Below are 18182 nucleotides of genomic sequence, written 5' to 3'. Positions count from 1 at the left end.
CACATACGGCTGGGGAACAGAGCTGCCCACACGCCCAGGGCTGCACACATGGCCGGGGGATGGAGCTGTTCACAGCCCCAGGGGCTGCCACCCCACAGGTGACACAATTGCCATGGGACCCCACCCGACTGCACACGCACCTGTGAGCAGCTCCTTGGGCCACTTCGGGGGGATGACTCTGAGGTCCTGCAGGGGCACAGTGACGCCCTCCATGTTCCCAAACATAGATGACAGCCCCAGGCAGAAGAGCATAATGAAGAAGAGCACGGACCACAGTGGGGACACTGGCATCTTGGTGATGGCCTCGGTGAAGACGATGAAGGCCAGGCCTGTGCCCTCCACGCCCTGCATGGATGACACACACAGTCACCAGGGCCTCTGCCCCCCACGGACTCCCTCTCGTCCCTGCCCGAGGTCTTGTGCATCGCCAAGCCACGCAGCATGGGGCGGGCAGGTCTGAGCTGTCATGAAATAGCTAGATCTTGTCTTTCAGGCCCAAAGTGTATTTTCAAAAGCTGAACTATGCATCACGACCAGCAAGTGGATCCCATCACCAAGCGGCACTCAGAGCCCCGTTCCGCTCACAGACGGGCTCTCCCAACACAGGGAGCTTCTGAGACCTCACAGCCCCCATAGCCCTGATCCAGTGTGGCTGAACCATGTACACGAGGTGTTATGTGAGTCGCCTGTTAATAAACGCATGCCCTGGACGTGCTTGGAAGTCAAGTGGCCGACGGCCGAGTGAGAGCAGGCTGTGCCCACAGACAGCCTCTTGGGTAAGAACCACCAAGGTGCCGCCACCCAGAGGCCCCAGGGCTGACCTTCTGCTCCTTTGTCTGGTCCCAGACCATCCCCAAGAACCGGGCCCCGGCCCGTCACGGTCCTGGTGATCAGCGGTCCTGGCTGCGGAATCTCGGGAGGAAAACCTCCACCCATGAGGCTGAGGGACCTGCCCAGCTCAGTGGGGCTCCCTGCAGGGTACTGGCTCCGGGATTGGATGTGGGAGGACTCAAGGACCCATCCGAAGACAGGGTCCTTCACGGCTGCTTAACACATCTGTGTGAGTTCCAGGGACAAGAGTAACCCCTTACACAGCAGGACATGGCTTGTGGAGGGCTCTGAAGAGTTTAAAAGGAAATTGTCAGAAGCAGGCGGCAGCATGTGCATACAAGGCACGCTGCTCTTCAGTGCAGGGTGGGAGGTGGGAGGAGGTGGGAGGAGGTGCCAGGATGGAGGCACCAACCTGCAGCAACTCTAGTGCTTCTCGGAATGGCACTGCCGAGGGCAGCCCTGCCATGGGATCACGCACCATGGGGTTTCTTTCTGTGGCATTTCTAGAAAAGGCAGGTGGGTAGAGCAGCAGAGGGGGTGCCTGGGGCTCCCAGGAGTGGGGAGCGACAGCACACGGAAACCTTGTGGGCACGGACGGGGTGCTGCACATGGCTGTGCAAGTCACTGCAAATGGGTGGATTTCATGGTGCATAATTATACCTCGCTAAAGTTGCTTTTAAAAAAGACATCTAGACCGGGACGGCCCTGCTGGGTCCCTCCTGCCTGCACATCCTGCACTTGGAGGCCTCCTGCAGTTGGTGGAACAGGGTTGAGAGAGGCCGCAGAGCCCTCTGCCTGGCTCCAGCTGGCACGGAAATGGCTCACTCTGCCCAGCTTTCTCCCCGCAGCCACTGGAGTAGCAGCGCTGGGTCCTGAAGTGCCTAATGCCCGCAAAATATGGGGTGGCTCCCCAAAAGAAACCTGCATAATTAAAATCAGCAAATGTCGACCTTTAATTGTAACAACATCTAAACTCCATTAACTATGGAAAGAGTATTCAAAAGCGCTGGTCACATGGAGTATCCTCAGTATCAGCGTGACTGAGACGTGCCAGCCGGTCCAAAGTAAAACCTGTCCTAGTGGCCTCACAAGTTCAAAAACAGCTACACAAACTCTTTCCATGTTGATAGAAGCTGTTGTGAACATCTATCCCTGATGGCCCCAGGGAGTGTTTCGCGTGTTTGATGGGAAAGAATGCAGGGGCAGCCCATGGTGTTCCCCGGCTCCTGCCTCTGAGCCTCTGCCTCTGAGTGTAACAGGAGCCTCAGAAGTGAAATCTCGTGCCCTGGAAGACACCAGCACCCCAGACGGAAGAGCCCTGGACACCAGGCAGAGCAGACAGTGGGAGCTGGGCCTCCCGACAGAAGCTCAGCATCTGTGTCCTCCACAGGCCAGGGGCCCAGGGGTGGCCGGGCTCTGAGGTGCCAGCAAGGGGGGTCCTCTCCCTGCCTCGAGCTCCGGAACGGGCCTACCTCCGAGAGGAAGGAGTTGATGTCGCAGGTCTGGAACGCCAGCTGCGCGTAGGCCTCGGGGTTGGAAGCATTGCACTGCCGTTGCATCTCCGCAAAGTTATCCTGGGTCACGTTGCCTTCAGGCAGGTCGAACTCGTTGATGAGGGTCAGGATGTTCCTGTGGGTCAGATCGAGGCTGATGGCCAGCTGGGGCCAGGGAGCCTGGGAGGCTTCCTGGAGGCGCATCCCAAGGCACCTGGATGGTGGGACAGCCACTCACGTGCTGAAGCAGTCATCATAGCGCTGTGTGGCGCGGAACCCAATGATGGAGTAGACCACAATGGCCGCGTACACCGATGTGAAGCCATTGATGATGGACACGATCACCGAGTCCTTCTCGCAGTTGTTGCTGCAGACAAGACCAGTGTCATGGCGGCTGGCGATGCGGCCCCGGGTCAGGACACAGTACAGGGCAGCACCCGCGTCCCACCCAGAGCGCCAGCCCCAGGAGCGAGAGGCTGAGCCACTGAGTGACACAGCCGGAAGGCAGCCGGAGCCCCTGCTCCACTCTGAGCAGGCTCAGGGGATGCAGAGGTGGCCCCAGGACAGTGCCTGGTCCCCTGCTGACCTAGTCTCAGCTTAGGGGCTGCCTGGGGCTCTGACTGCTCCTGACTCCCCAGACCACTCTGGTTATAGAGCTCAGGTCTCTTCCCTCCCCGTCTCGTGCCTGCGGTAACCTCCATCAGGCCTCTAGGGACAGCTCCAGGCCGAAGACATCACACCCGTTCTCCCCCAGCCCCCACCCTAGGCGTCCTGTCCAGTTGCTCCGCAGCTGAGACCTCACCATTTCCTAAAGGCACCCTGTGCTCAGTGTGTGCTGAACTCAAGCCCCAACCTCTCTGACCCAACCCAGCCAGTTCACTCCACCCTTCCTGTTTTGGCTGATGCTGACACCATCCTTCCAGATGCTTCCATTAAAAGCCGAATGTGTTAGCTTCAGGGAAATGCCCATCAAACTTCAGTGAGACCTCACCACATCCCTGCTGGGATGGCCAGAAACAAGTCAGACGATAACAAGTGTTGGTGAAGATATGGGGAAACTAGAGCTTCCTACACACTGGTGGGAATGTGAGTGGTGCAGCCACTGTGGAAAACAGCCTGACAGCTCCTCCAAGGACTGCACACAGAGGCCCATATGACGTGGCGACTACACTCCTAGGTGCACACCCAGGAGAATGAAAGCATGCATCCACAAAAATGCGTACACGGGCTCACAGCAACGTCACTCACGATAGCCAAAACGTGGAAAATGTCCATGGATGGATGATGCACAAACCATAGTCCACGCACACCATGAAATATTGCTCAGCCCTAAACAACAATGGCGCTCTGACACCAGCTGTGATGGCATGAGCCTTGAGGATGTCGTGCCCCATGAAAGGATCAGACATAAGGCTGTGGCAATGTGGCCACCCCATTCACAGGAAATGTCCAGACCAGGCACAGCCACAGAAGCAGACAGCGCATCAATGCTCACCCAGGGCAGGAGGACAGGGCAATGAGGAGCAGCTGCTCACATATGTGGGGCTTTTGCTGATTGGAATGTTCTAGAACTGGACAGTGGTGACGACTGGCTTCACAACTCTGTGAATGTACTTAAGACCACTGAACGGGGCACTCCAGATGGGGGAATTGTGTGGTATACAAGTTTTCTGAATAAAGCTGTTATAAAAATAATTCATCCTCAATTCCACCTTAGCGACTCCACAAAAAAGTCCTCAATCCTGCCTTGGCCCTGCCCCAGCTGCCTGCAGTGCTCAGGGGCCCTCCTAGCACCTGCCCTCAGCACCCAGGGAAGCTCCTGAGGCCTGGGTGGGGTTTCACTGCTCCACCCAGTGCTCGCACAATGACTCCAGGGTCCTTCCTGTCCCTCCAACACCCTCTCTGCCCCCAACCCCATCCTGCACGTGCCTCCAAGTGCACCTCTCTCTGCACCCCAGCCCTCCCTGCCTGGGATCTACACCTGCCAAGCCCCAGCCACGCCCCAGCTATGCCCTCCCTGCCCAGCCCCGCCCCTCACACCCAGGCCCCGCCCTCCCTGCCCAGGCCCTGCCCCCTTGCACTGAGGGTCCCCTGTGTCTGACTCCAATCGCACCTTCCCAGCCTGGAGGGCCACCCTGACCCCAGGAGTCCTCCCTCACCCCCAGTCCCTTCTGCTCTGAAATTCTGGTCACTGCACACAGGACAATTTCTGCGCTTGCTTGTCAACCTGCAGAGCCGCAGGTCACTGAGGACGGGCACTGATGCACCCGGTTGGGCATACAGTAGGTGCTTCATAAATGCGAGTGGAAATGGACTGACACCAGCTGTGCTCCTCCCAGACGCTGCTGGGGACTCCAGGGTATGCGCAGTGGCTATGTGGGGAAGGGGCAGTGGAAGGATCAGACCTTGGTCAGGGACGTGGAGGTCATCGGGGGCGCCACATGTCTGGGGGCCTGGGATGCCCAGGGGTGGGCTGGGAGCAATGTGGGCATGGAGCAGGGAACTGGGAAGAGCACAGGAGAGGCCTGCCCCAGGCTTGTGGAGGGACAGGTGTGGGGAAAGCTGCAGGCCCTGGGTTCCTGGCCGTCCTCGAAGGGAGACCTGCCCCTCCTCCACATGCTATACTCTAGACTCAGCTCACATGGTCCCTAAGCAGGAGGGAACGGGCCCATCGGGGCAGGGAGACCCCGGCCACACAGCCACAGAGCACCTTCCACCTTGTCTTTTATCCTCCCAGCAAGATCCCCCCAGGACTGAGAGGGAAACTGAGGCCCGTCACGCCCACACTCACTGCACAGAGTTGTAGCTGGAGAAGGAGATGAGGCCCCCGAAGGCCAGGGAGAAGGAGTAGAAGACCTGTGCACCCGCGTCCAGCCAGGTGACCGGGTTGGCCAGCTCCGTGACCTGCACCACATGGAGACCCTCAGCCACTCACGGTGTGGATGGGGCCATGGGGACCTGGGAGGGTGTGGTCCCAGGGAGGCTGGGGAGGGTCAAGGCTATCGGGTGGTCCGGACAGGCCACGGCCTCCCTGGGGTAGCAGCTAGTTCCTTCCCTGTGGGGGCTCCATCGGCTCACAGGGGCAAAGCCACGTCCCCAGGAGCTGCCCTGGGCCCCAGGGACAGGCCTTGCCCTCGCTGGTCCTGGGACTGGTCGGGCAGCAGCCTGCCCATCCCCATGGGTGAGAGAGCTGGTATTGAGGCTGGCAGGGGCACAGGGCAGTCAGGCCTCTCTGGGGGTCTGGCCCAGGGCAGCCTTGCGGACTCACGTTGGGTGTGAAGAGGAAGACGATACCATTGGTAGCGCCCTTCAGCGTCAGGCCTCGGATGAGGAAGATGGTCAGGACAACATAGGGCAGCGTGGAGGTGACGTACACGGCCTGCGGGGGGGGCAGGGCATGTGGGATGGGCAGGGAGGGGGTCGGGCATGCAGGGGGTGGGGCATGTGGGGAAGGGGGGCCAGGCGGATGGTGGGTGGGGCATGTGGGAAGGGTGGGGAGGGGGCCAGGCCTGTGGGGGGGCAGGGCATGTGGGACAGGTGGGGATGGGGGCAGGGGCTGTGGGGGGCAGGGCCTGTAGGGGGCGGAGGATGTGGAATGGATGGGGATGGGGGGCCTGGCCTGTGGAGTCCAGGTATGTGGAATGGTGGGAGGGGGGCCGGGCCTGTGGGGGTTGAGGCATGTGGGGAAGGGGGCCCAGGACTGCAGGGGGCAGAGCATGTGGGACCTGTGGGGGTTGGTGGGCAGGGCCTGCGGGGGGCCGGGTATGTGGAATGGGTGGGGATGGGGGCAGGGCCTGCAGGGTGTGGGCATGTGGGACGGGGGGGCGGGGCCAGGGGCGGTCCGGGCCTGAGGGGGCGGGGCATATGGGATGAGTTGGGAGGGGGTCAGGGCCTCACAGGCTGCTGGCCCACCAGGAGAACCGGCTGGTTGCTCTGGACCTCGCACCAAAGATTCCCATGTAGGGAAGATCAAGCCTCACTCTTCCATTTCCACCTTCCTATTTTATCATCATCGTCATCCTCGTCTCTTTCCAGTAGTTAGTATTACTCCTACACAACGCTAAGTGTCGTGTGGGCCAACGCCAAGTTCCTGGGGCCCCAAGTCTGATCATTTCAGGAAACCCAGGGCAGGCAGGGCCCCTCCCCCCCAGGCCAGTGAGCCGAAGGGCAAAGGCAGCTCTCTCGGTAGGGTCTGGGGAAAGGCAGAGCCCAGGACCCCCAGAGCTGGGTTTTAGAGTGCAGCTGGCCAGATGCAGGGCTGCCCACACCTGCCCTCTGGAGCACCTGCAGCCTCGCCGGGCCCACGCAGTACCTTCCCGGTGGTCTCGATGCCACGGATGGTGCACATGTACAGGACGCTCCATGCACCGGCCAGGCACAGCAGCAACCACCACTGGATGGAGCCGGAGTCGCTGATGGACGTGGAGGTGTTGAGCGTCACTCGATACCAAAAGTAGTCCACAGGGGAGCTCCTGGCACACTCGTCCACATACCCTGGGGAGAGGGCCATTCACACACCTCAGGATGTGGGTCCCCCAAGGGAGGAGAACGGAAGGCCCTGAGCTGGAAGACATGCCAGCTGCTCCAGAGGCCTTGACACCAGTGACACACCCACATGTGCACATGAACACAGGCACACCTGCTCACGTGCATGCACAAGCACACACGCACACAGCACACACGCACAGCTGCCCCCTCATGTGCACATCTGGTACATGCACCTGCACACCCCACACATGCACATGCACACAGACACACGTGCTCACATGCACACACATGCACGGACACACAAAGCACACACATGCACACAGCACACACATGCACACAGGCACACATGCTCACGTGCATACACATGCATGTACACATACAGCACACAAGCGTGACTGTATCCTCGCGTGCACATCCGGTACATGTACCTCTACACCCCACACATGCACATGCACACAGCACACATGCTCACGTGCACACACATGTGTGCATACACATTGCACACACAGGCATATGTGCACACACAGCACACATGCACAACTGCACCCTTGCATACCCATCTGGTACACACACCTGCACACCCCACGTATGCACACGCCTTTGTGAGCACACGAGCACACATGCCTACACAGGTGCACTGGTTAGAAGGCTCCAGTCCCAACATTCAGGTGCACCCTGGGCCTCACGCTGCTCCCTCTTCTCTGTGCAAGTCTGGCGGCCTCAGAGCGTTTGCGCTCCTGGGCGGGGGCCCTTGCCTGCAACTGCCCACTCCACATACTCTCGCCACCGTGGGCCTCTCTGGGCTTGGGGAACCACCCTGAGACCCTTCTAAGGAGGAAGTGGTCTAATTCCAGAGGACCCCTCAGGTTCCCCTTTCCCAGAGGCAGGAAAGGGCCCCGACAGTCCCAGAGTGCAGTGAGGGTTGCACGTATCGTGAGAGAACCTGTCTTATTCTGACCTGAGGGCCCGTCTTGCTGGCCTCAACAGAACAGCAGCATGCAGGGAAGTCCCGCTGGCCCCGCTGTGCTGGTCAGACCAGAAGCCGGTGCTGACCAAGCCATTCAGGCCCCAGGGCCACTTGTGAATCTCCGTGAGCTGACTGCATGTCACACGTAGAGGGTCTGTCCCCTACGCTCCCTCTCTGGGCAAGAGGGTTCTGGAAGGGCCGGGGTGAGAGGGCAGTGCGGGGCCCACATGGGCAGGACAGACCCACCTGTGCAGAGCAATGCAGGGATGCGTGGGGCGGGAGGCGGCAGTCCTGACACCACGTCCTTTCCTGGAGAATAGGGAGCAGCCTCCCAGCAGCCCTGGACTCCAGGCTGGTGACCACAGGCCCTCAGAGTGGGCACAGCCCCCGCTGGGCTCCCACACTTTCCTCCAAGGGCCTCATCCTCCACCACACCCCCGACAAAAGAGCCACCACTTTGAAGGCCTTTTCTCTGGCGCTGCCATTTTTTGATGCCCAGTTGCCTCGGGGCTCTGGTTTCTGCCACACCTGACCTGAGTTTCGTGAGGCCATGTGCCTGCTAGGAGAGGCACGGCACCCACAGGTGAGACGGACAGGGCTGCTTGCAAGGACTCACCTGTCCGGTTCTCGTTGAGCGGGCACTCACTCCAGGGCAGAGGCTCCTGGAAGGAGTTGAAGAAGTACCACATGATCCAGGAGATGATGGTGTTGTAGTACAGGCCCACCATGAAGGACACGAGCATGGAGGCCAGGCCTGCAGGGAGGCTACTGCTGAGGCTTGGGGCTAGGGCACGCCCTCCTCTGGCCGCCCGTCCCCACTCTGAGCAGGAGGTCCCAGGGCTGGCACAGGGTGTGGCCGGGATGGGCTGCCCCAGAATCTGAGGGGCAGACCCAGTGCGGGCCAGGATTGTGCAGCTGATGCCGTGGTGCAGCCTGTACACGCCTTCCTGGCTCACACCTGCCCTGCACACACCTCCCCTCCATGCGCCTCCCCTGCATATGCCTTCCCAGCTCACACCTTCCTGGCACATGCCTGCTTGGCTCGCCCCAGGCATGGGTCTCACCTTCCCAGTGCAGCCTCCAGCAGGTGCATCCAGGCCACGGCCTTGGCAGAGAACTTTTGATGTACCAGTAGCCTGGTTGCTGCCTATGGGCTGGGGGGACTGCCCACTTTGCCCTGCCCCAAACCAGGAAGCCCCCGTGCCAAGGACAGGTGGGTGGGCTTCAGGAAAACCTTCCCTGTGGAGGACTCCTGAGAGGGGAGACGGCAGGAACTGCAGAGGGGAATCTTCTCAATTATTTGGGGACAACTAGGCAGGTGCTGTGTACTACACGCTTTATCGAAGTTTCAAACTCAAAACCAAATGTGTATTGTGAATATGTGAGTGTGAGATGGGTAAGAGAGACAGAGGGAGAGCCAGAGACGGGGAAGAGAGAGACACAGAGAGCAGGGAAGAGACAGAGGGAATAGGAGGGGAAAGAAAAAAAGACAGAGGGGAATGAGAGCGGGAGACAGAGTGGGGGGAGGAAGAGGAAGTGGAAGGGAGAAAATAGGAGGGAAAGAGAGAGCGACAGAGACAGAGACAGAGGGAGAGAGAGAGAGGAGGGAGGCCTTGGAGACTCAGGAGAGGGCGTGGGCACTGCCCTGGGCCTGGAGGGAGGCCTTGGAGACTCAGGGAGAGGCCGGGGTGAGGTGTGGGCACTGCCCTGGGCCTGGAGGGAGGCCTTGGAGACTCAGGGAGAGGCCGGGATGGGGTGTGGGCTCTGCTCCAGGCCTGCAGGCTTCTGAAGGGCAGGTGCTTCCTGGACTCAGACCCCTTTCTGGAGTGGACCCTGCCCTTTCCTCCTCCGTCTTTCACCGCCTGCCCATATTCTGAGGCCTTAATGAGCCGTGTCCTCTTGGTGAGGCTGCACTGGGTCTGCTCCTGGGCCCCAGAGCTTATAAATGAATGACTATGTCTGGGGGTGTCAGCGCTGGGGACCTCCTCACTAGATGTGGGGGGGTGGACACAGGAGGCTGGGAGGCAGTGGCTGGCGTGCCTCCTGGGCCCTGGGCTCTCGCTGAGCGCCACCCTGGGCAGGGCTTGAGGGGTCATTCTGCTGTCCAGAGTCTGGACCCTCCTGGGCCCTGGGCTGCCAGGGACTCGGGCGGCCTCTGCTGGCCTGTCCGGTTCCTGGTGACCAGGAGTGGACTGGAGTTTCCAAAGGCCTCCGGGAGGAGATGAACCTGGGACCTTTGTTTCACCAGAAACAGACAGGGAAGGCGGAGCAGGGGCACTGAGACCGGCAAGGCGAACCCTGGGCCCGGGTGGAATGGCTCCACGGCAGAGGTGACCCCTGGGCCCAGCTGGAGTGGCTCCGAGGCACTCACCTACGCCCTTCAGCGCTGGGTGGATGGAGCTCCACACGCCCAGGCTGCCCCGCCGCAGCCGTTGCCCGATGGCGAACTCCAGGTGCAGCAGGGGGATGCCCTCCAGGACCAACAGGATGAGGAACGGGATCATGAAGGCTCCTGCAACGGGAGGAGTCCACCACGCCTGAGAGCTGGCCCGGGCAGCAGGAAGGCCTCCCTCAGGAGCAGCCATTCACAGCACCTTGCAGCCCCTGTGGCTGGCCCACCGGGGGGAACAGAGCTGAGATGGAGCAGCCAGTCCATAGGATCAGGGCCAGAGCTGACTCCACGTTCTGGAAGCACTGCTGGCCACCTGGCCGTTCCTGACCATCACACAGACTGAGGTGGCCTATGGGACCTTGGGACGTTGTGGTCGTTAAGGGAGGTGTGGTCCATGCCCCGCATGCACTGACCAACCTGCAACCACAGCCGCTGCCTGTGAGTCGACCTCCCTGCCCACTCCCTGGCAGTCCAGGGGTCCCATGGAGGAGCTGCTTTTTCCTGTCCAGCCAGGGGCTTCCAACAGCAGCGTGCCTGCCCCTGCCCCACCTGTGCCGGCTGCACCTGCCACGTCCTTGGCTTAATGAACATTCTGTGGATTTGGCATGCCTGTGGGGAGGGACTGTTTCCTGGCAATCATGTGTGGCCTCAGTGGGGTGTTAGGGTTTAGTGGGGACCGTTTTGGTTCTTAAGACAGAGCTCTAAAGATGGACCTGGGTCCAGGTGCTAGTTACATGGCATTGTGAGTGTCTTTAATACCACTGAAGTGTACATGTAAAAATGATTAAAATGGCAAATTTTACATATATGTATTCAGTAACAATAAAAAATTGCAAAAAGGAGAACTACATTGAGACATTTCTGCTTCTGCTGTGACAATGGTTTTGTCTTATGGGGATCTACCCACCTCCGCTCTGCTACCTCTTTGCCCTAAAAGGACAGCTTCAGCCATCATTCTGGGGCTAATTCTCTAATTTGGAACAGTGAAAAATCACCTTTGACATATGATGCTATTTAATCTTTGTGAAAATGTAGTCATTCAGTCTGGGCTACAACTGTAGCAGCAAAGTGGGACTGTCCAGGCACTGAGAGAGATCACTCATGGTCAAAACCGAGGGCCACTTTTAGTGTTTCAACTGGCTGGAGAGTTGTTTGTTTGAACATTGGTTTGAACTGGATAAAAGATAGGGATGTGCTGATCCTGAGAGGAAGCCACGTGGCTCCAGCGGTCATCAGGCGTAGAGGCTCAGAGTCAGCCTGGGACCGGGAGAAGAGATTCAGGAAAAATCGCAGATGCTTAGAAGGATTTCACACTCACATTTCCTCATGTCTTTAAATTCTGTCTCTTTCGAAAAACCAAAGCTGAAAAGCATAGGTCGGCTTCCTCTCAGAGCTCAGTACCCGGAGAAGGGGCCTGGCTGCGCCCACGAATTCCACTCGCCTGACCAAGCGGGCGGCCCTGACCACTCCCTCTGCAGGTGGACGCACAGCCTCCCAGCTCAGCCACAAGGCCCCAAGGCTACACACACAGGATGAGCTGCAGCCACTCCTGGGCATTGTGACGGTGCCCAAGGTGCTTGGCAGAGGGCGAGGAGGGACACGACCTTGGCAGAGCTCCCATCCAGCCAGGGCAGCGCGGACACCGGTGGGTCCTTCACCCAAAGGTGGAGAAGGACAAGGGTCAGGGAACAGGAGAGAGGAGTGCAGGCCACGGGGCCCGGCTTCCGAGGCTGGCCTGCCACCACGCAGTGCGTCTCCTACCTGAACCCGAGCACCCTGCTATGGGGACGCGGAAGCAGCTCCCGTCGCACCTGTCCCAGGCTGGACGGAAGGCCCGCGCTGCAGCTGGGGTGAGCACAGCGAAGCCGACAGCCTTTGGGACCGGGGTCAGCAGCTGCAACAGCGCAAGAATTCCAAACACAGCTGTGGCTGAAGAGCCTGGGGTTGTGCAGGTCCTAAACCCCCGTGAGCCTGATCCCAACCTGGGTCCTGTCTCCTGGACCACTTTCCATCCCGTGGCGACTGACCCCGAGAGGGAGGGCTGTGGGGCTGCTCACACAACACTGGGGTCCCAGCAGCAGCCCCTCCTCACGCTGCGTGTCCCTGGGGCTTCTCAGACGGGATGCGTGACCCGCCCGCCTGCACCCTCCCCACCAGCAGAGCCAAGCCCCATCATCCTCCCACCCCCAGGCTGGGCACCCTCACTCTCCTTCCCCACACACGTGTTCCATTTGTTCTTCTCCCACCAAATTTCTTAAACCCTGAGCTCCCCCCATTCCCTCCCCATTGCCTCCCTTCCCCAACTCAGCCACTGTCTCCCCAGCCAGCAGGGCATTGTCAGACCCCAAACTACCAACCTCAGGGGATGGCACTGCACATGTGTGAGAGACAGAGACACACACAGAGACAGAGACACAGAGAGAGACAGAGAGGGAAGCAGGGAGAGAGGCAGATATACAAACAGACATACAGAGACAGAGTCACAGAGAGGGAGATGGAGACACAGAGAAAGAGACAGAGAGACACACACACAGACAGAAACAGAGAGAGACAGAGAAGGAGAGAAATAGACACAGGGCGATGGAGAGACACAGAGAGAGAGGAGGGAGGGGTGGGTAGAGGCGGGAGGGAGGAGCCAGGTACTGGCGGCCGTGACTTCCCTACTTGTCCCCCGCCAGCCTTTCTCACTCCTCCCTCTCCCAGTTTCACACCGAGCCTCTTCTCTCTCCTCCTCCCTCTGTCCACTTGGTGCCTGCCTGTTGGGTGGGACAGGGCCCTCTGGAGCCTGAGGCCTCCATCCCCACACGGGTCCTGACCGGTGCACAGGTCCCACTCTCTGAGCTGGGGCTCCGGGGACAGGTTCCTTCAGAAGCAGGAGCTGTAGGTGGGGAATTCCAGGAGAGCCGGGTGTGTAGGGTGAGCTGGCGGGATGCTGGATTCATCGTGAGATGAAAGGCAGAGGGGAATGATAGCCAGGTGTAGGAGATGCCCACCAGCCGGTCCCCAAAGCCAGGTGTAGGAAACGCCCACCAGTAGGTTCCCCAGGCTGGGTGCAGGAGACGCCCACCAGCCGGTCCCCGAGGCCAGGTGCAGGAGACGCCCATCAGCGGGTTCCCAAGGCGGGGTGCAGAAGATGCCCACCAGCAGGTTCCCTATGGGAGGGGGTGGAGGCTGCAGGCTCACCTGCAGGGACACCCAAGACCTCAGCAGGGCCTGCTCATTGGGTTAAAACAGGAAAAGACTCACTCCTCTAATTATTTTTCCCAAGAACTTGATTTGAAACTCTTCCAGACAAAACTACCAGGGAAAAAGCAAGTGCACGATCCCAAACATCCTCCATCTCCTCCCTTCCCTCCACTATGCCCTAACCCTAAATGCTTGGGTCTTCCTACCACTCCATCTCCATTGAGAAAACTCCTACTCATCCTTGAAAACCCCACCAGGGTGTCCCCTCTTCTGAGAGTCTCAGTTGTTGCCCTTGCTCCTGGTGGCTCTCCTTTCTGAAAGTTCCTTGGGGCAGGAGACCCTCAAATCCCCGACCCCTGGGGTTCAGGCTCAGCATGGAGCTGTGAACAGAGAGGACCGGGGGGCACAAAACCACTCTACCCCAAACGCAGCCCGGAGGCAGCCGGGCCCTCCCTTGCTCCCAATGAAGGGGGCTGTCCTGCCCCAAGAAACGCAAGGAAAGCCAAGCATTCTTGACAATTAAAGCCACCAGAACACGAATATTTGTCTTTTAAACCCAGCGACTTCTTCCTAGTGTGGGGTGAGGCGCAGAGGAAGGAGAGACAGAGAGAGGGGCTGCCAGCACCCAGGCAACACTGAGTGGCTTCACCTGATGGGGCAGTGCAGGGCGACTGGATGTGGTTGCAAAGGTCCCTGGAAACCAGGCCTCTCTGCTGCGCTGCAGACGTTGGCTCACTCAGGTGGAAGCAGGTAACCGAGAGAATGGGGCGGGGGGACGTGGCCAGATGGAAAGCAGCCAGAGGGAAAGAGAAACGGGGCACAGAAACACAGTTCCTCCTGTCTGTCCTAAATGGGAAACCAGGAGAGGGAGGAGGGGGAGGAGGGAGCTGCCGTTCTCACGCAGGGACTAAGCTTCCCCTTTTTTCTCTCTCCTGCAGGTGGTGTTTGTGGCACCAAGTAAATGCTGCCTGGATTTTTGCTAAGAAATAGCTGTAGACGGACTGAGGGAAAAGCTGACCCGGGGCCAGGTGCTGAGCAGCAAAGAAGAAACAGCCGGAAACAGCTGTGCTGGGGCCACACGGTCCTTGAAGGGGCGGCTCCTCAGGCTCCCGCCTCTCTCACGGGCACTGTCACTGCCGTGTGCGGAGGAGCTGGGGGGCAGCTCCTGAGGGGCCAGCTGTGGGGTGGGCTCTGTCAGCAGCCACTGACGGGGACACACGGGGCAGCCAAGGTTTCTGTACAGACACAGGGGAATGTGAATGCTTCTCCGCCTGGGCCGCCGGCACTGTGGGGCCCCGCCGTGGGGACGTGGTGCTCCCAGGTGGGGGTGAGTGGGGTGAGCCCTGGCTGACCATGTCTCACGGCTTTCGGTTGCTGTTCCTGCACACCCACCCCCCACCTGAACACCACCCTAGGGGGTATTTGCCATCACACCCGTTTCCCAGGTGAGAACACCCAGGCACAGCACACCCTTGAGCTGGCTCAGGTGAGTGGCGGCTGAGTTTGGAAATGCCCTTCCTCAGGAAGGGGTCCCTTGAACCTGCCCACCTGGCACAGGCTCTCCCCAAGGACGGCAAAATCTGTTAAGACACAGGAGACTCGCAGGCGTAATGGTTTTTAACCTCGAAGGGCAATCCCAAACACTCAGGAGGCTTCCAGGAGGGAAGCCAGGAGGACCCAGCTGCCTGCTTCCCCTCTATTTGGTCTCAATGACCCGCATAAATTAGGAAATCCGGTGTCACTGACACGGTGTGCATGCTGGAGCCCTCACTAAGATGCATAGAGAGAGGGCGCGCTGTCTGTGGGTGCGGCCTCCCGGGGATGCTGCCTGCTCCACTGTTTTGGTGCCCACGAGGCCCCCGGAGCAGGAGGAGGGGACCCTGTGTCCCCGGGTCCTTTCAGTTGCCTCCCTGAAAGCTCCCTGGTGGCAGAGCTGCAGCCCCAATTAGATTCACCAGGAGACGAGTGCCCTGGTGGGAAACCCAGTGGCCTGCAGAGCTGTCTCCCATTCTCAGGGCCCTGCCCTGCTGGCCCGAGTCCCTCCGGCTGCAATGCAGGCTTCAGCTCTTTCAGGCTGGTGGTCTGGTGTGTGGGGTCCTGGTCAGCCCCCACAGCGTGACCAAAAGGCACGGGGTTCTTCCAGGCCGGGGGGACTGCCAGAACCCTGTGGAGCCACGTGCGATGTTGCAGCTAATGGGGGCCCAGGTGACAGTGGCCCTCAGAGTCTGGCAGGTGACCTGGTGACCCAGCAGAAAGGCCAGGTCAGCGGCAGCTTGTCTGGGGTCTGGGGAGAAGGGCCTGCTGGTGTCCACCCCAGGAGTGGGACTGTCTGAGACCCAGCACATCCCAGAGCCCGGCTCGGCCCTCCTCACCTGGGCCTGCCTGCCCGGAGCCCGCTGCCCGCTGCCCGCACCTGCCCACCCCAGCAACTCGGCCCTCCTCACCTGGGCCTGCCTGCCCAGAGCCCGCTGCCCACACCTGCCCACCCCAGCATGGCCCAGGGTGTGGCGCCAGCACCCACTGCTTGAAAGCTGCTCGCTCCCGGGCTCCACCGTGCACAGCGGCTGGTCTCTCAGTGTCAGAGTGGGGACTATCTGAGGTGCTGGGAGCCCCATCAGATTCCCACCCAAGCCTACATCTTAGAACTTGCCCGTCTGTGCAGACAAGTAACTTCTCAGGCAGGCTCGGGCAGTCCCACCCCCTTCTCTTCCCAGGAGGCATGCGTCTGCCCCACATCCCCAGTGCCTGTGGCTCAGTTTCTCCTCCAAGCTAAACAAACTTGGGGTGTGGGTCAGAGCAGGGATCCTCCCCACAGGACAGGGCCCTGGGGGAGGGAGTGAGGACAGTGGCCAGGAAGTCCCTGAGGCTTTGGTGAGCTGAGACTTGGGGACTGTCAGGGACTATAGCATTGCAGTGGCCGAGGACCCCACCCTGCCTCCAGTGGGAAGTGCCGGCTGGACCAGAGGCTCGTGAAGCGCCCGCCCCCCAAGGCCATGATCAACTCCTCGACAACGCTGGAGGCGAAACAGATTCAGGAAAAGCCCATCTCTGTTTTTCTTTAAAAACCTTCCCATCACAAAGCCCGTGTGAGAGACAGCAGCTCTCCACGGTGAGAAAAAACAGGGCCCACCGAGGGAGGGCTCTAAACGGAGGCTGAGACCCTCACGGCCCACCATGAGCTGCCCCAGGGCAGCAGGAAGCCTGTTTCCTGAGGGCGCCCGGCCCTCCTGGACCTTCCACCGAGAAAGCAGCAGGTTTGTGGGGGCAGCAGCTTTGGGGTTCGCCGAGCCCAAGGCTGAGCCCAAGTGTGGGGTCTCACGTGCAGCCCCCTGCCAGGCCTGGGAGCCACTTCTCAGATGCTCAGGGCCACTGAGCAGGAACACAAATGTCACCTCCATGCTAGCAGCGGCCATGCCCACCTCGGCCCCAGGAGCCAGAGGAACGAGGAGCACCAGGCTTGTGTGTCGGGTGGGCACAGCAGCTCCCTGGCCTCCAGGCCCAAGTCCACAGGCTCTGGCCACCCACTCTGCTCCTGCAGGGTCACCTGTCCCCAACTCAGCTACCTCCTCTGCCCCCTGCACTGGCAGGTGCCCGCCTGTGGGGCTGGGACGAGAGGTGATGCCCAGGAGGGCTCGGCCGTGCGACCTCCGAGGAGGGGCTGTACTGGGAGAAACAACCTTTCCCCGGCCCCACCGTGGGGCCAGAACCTTCCAGGACTGCCAGTCTGGAACTCAGGGTCCTCCTTGGAACCTCACACGAAGCCCTGGGGCCGTGCTGGCCAGGCCCATCTCCTCACCAGCAGCCTAGGAACTGGGCACAAGGGCAGGTGGGGGCCCCAGCTCCCCCACGCCCTGCGGCTTCTCCTCTCCCTTCTGTGCTTGGGGAGCCAAGGGTCCGGGGAGGACCTCCTGGTTTCTTTATCTCAGTCGCACTGCTGGGCGATAAGGGCCCAGAGCCGCCCCCCCCCCCCCCCCCCCCCCGCCCCCCCACACCCGACCCTCCCCGAGGAATGGAGATGAAGGCGCGGGGCCATCACTCAGAGATGAGCACGTCTCTGCGTGTGTCTGAGTTTCCCTGGCCACGGCCTGGCCCGCAGCCCCGCCCGGCCAGCTTACCTCCTCCGTGGCTCTGACACAGGTAGGGGAAGCGCCACACGTTGCCCAGGCCCACGCAGAAGCCCACACAGGTGAGCATGTACTGGGCCTTGTTGTCCCACTTGGGCCGGGAGCCGGACTCCTCCTGCTCGATGGTCTCCAGCTCAGCCAGGGAGGGGATCCGGGCGTCCAGGCCGGGGTTGGGCAGGCTGAGCCTCACCATGGTGGTCGCCGGACGGCTCCGCACACAGCAGGCAGGGCAGAAGCTGCAGGGCGAGTGGCCGTGGGCTGGGAGCCGGGCACTTTATAGAGAACCTTTGGCACCTCGCCCCACGCACCTGGGCAGAACGGAGCCAGCCGTCAGCAGATCTGCAGGGCGCGTCCGCGGAGGGACTGTTAATGCCTTATCTGCAGAGACGCCCGGCCCTGGGGCCAGGAGAGCCACCCACTGCCGTCGGGCAACCGTAGGCTGCTCCGTGGCGCTGGCCACCCCTCCCCCTGCACAAACGCACACAGGTAAGCCGGTGCCCCCGGGGAGGAAGAACTGAGGCAAACAAACAGGACGCTGGCTCTGCCCCACAGTGTCAGAGCCCCTGGCTGCCGCACACCCACACCTGCACGAAGCCAGGTGGGCCTCTCCACAGCTCTCTGGAGCACAGGCATCCCCGGCCCCCACCCCAGTCCAGGGAGCTCAGTGGGAGCAGGGGCCCCGGGGCAGCACCTGGTCTGCT

The 18182-nt window shown here is 60.7% G+C and overlaps 1 protein-coding gene across 1 annotated transcript in view; it reads right to left on the bottom strand.

Annotated features, from left to right (window-relative positions):
* SLC6A19 (solute carrier family 6 member 19) overlaps positions 1-17674 on the bottom strand; it is a 20922-nt gene extending 3248 nt beyond the window's left edge. The window contains exons 1-9 of the mRNA XM_023195043.3: positions 17473-17674; positions 10151-10291; positions 8396-8533; positions 6637-6818; positions 5593-5703; positions 5116-5228; positions 2563-2691; positions 2304-2460; positions 141-345 (exon numbers count right to left, since the gene is read on the bottom strand). Of these exons, the coding sequence (XP_023050811.1) occupies positions 141-345; positions 2304-2460; positions 2563-2691; positions 5116-5228; positions 5593-5703; positions 6637-6818; positions 8396-8533; positions 10151-10291; positions 17473-17674 (1378 nt within the window). The remainder of the gene's footprint in view (positions 1-140; positions 346-2303; positions 2461-2562; positions 2692-5115; positions 5229-5592; positions 5704-6636; positions 6819-8395; positions 8534-10150; positions 10292-17472) is intronic.
* Positions 17675-18182: the final 508 nt, after the last annotated feature.

Source organism: Piliocolobus tephrosceles, chromosome 4 (genome assembly GCF_002776525.5).
Source record: "Piliocolobus tephrosceles isolate RC106 chromosome 4, ASM277652v3, whole genome shotgun sequence".
In the NCBI taxonomy this organism is placed as follows: Eukaryota; Metazoa; Chordata; class Mammalia; order Primates; family Cercopithecidae; genus Piliocolobus; species Piliocolobus tephrosceles.
The sequence above is the reverse complement of the archived record's forward strand: the minus strand, read 5'-3'. Positions and strand labels throughout refer to the sequence as shown.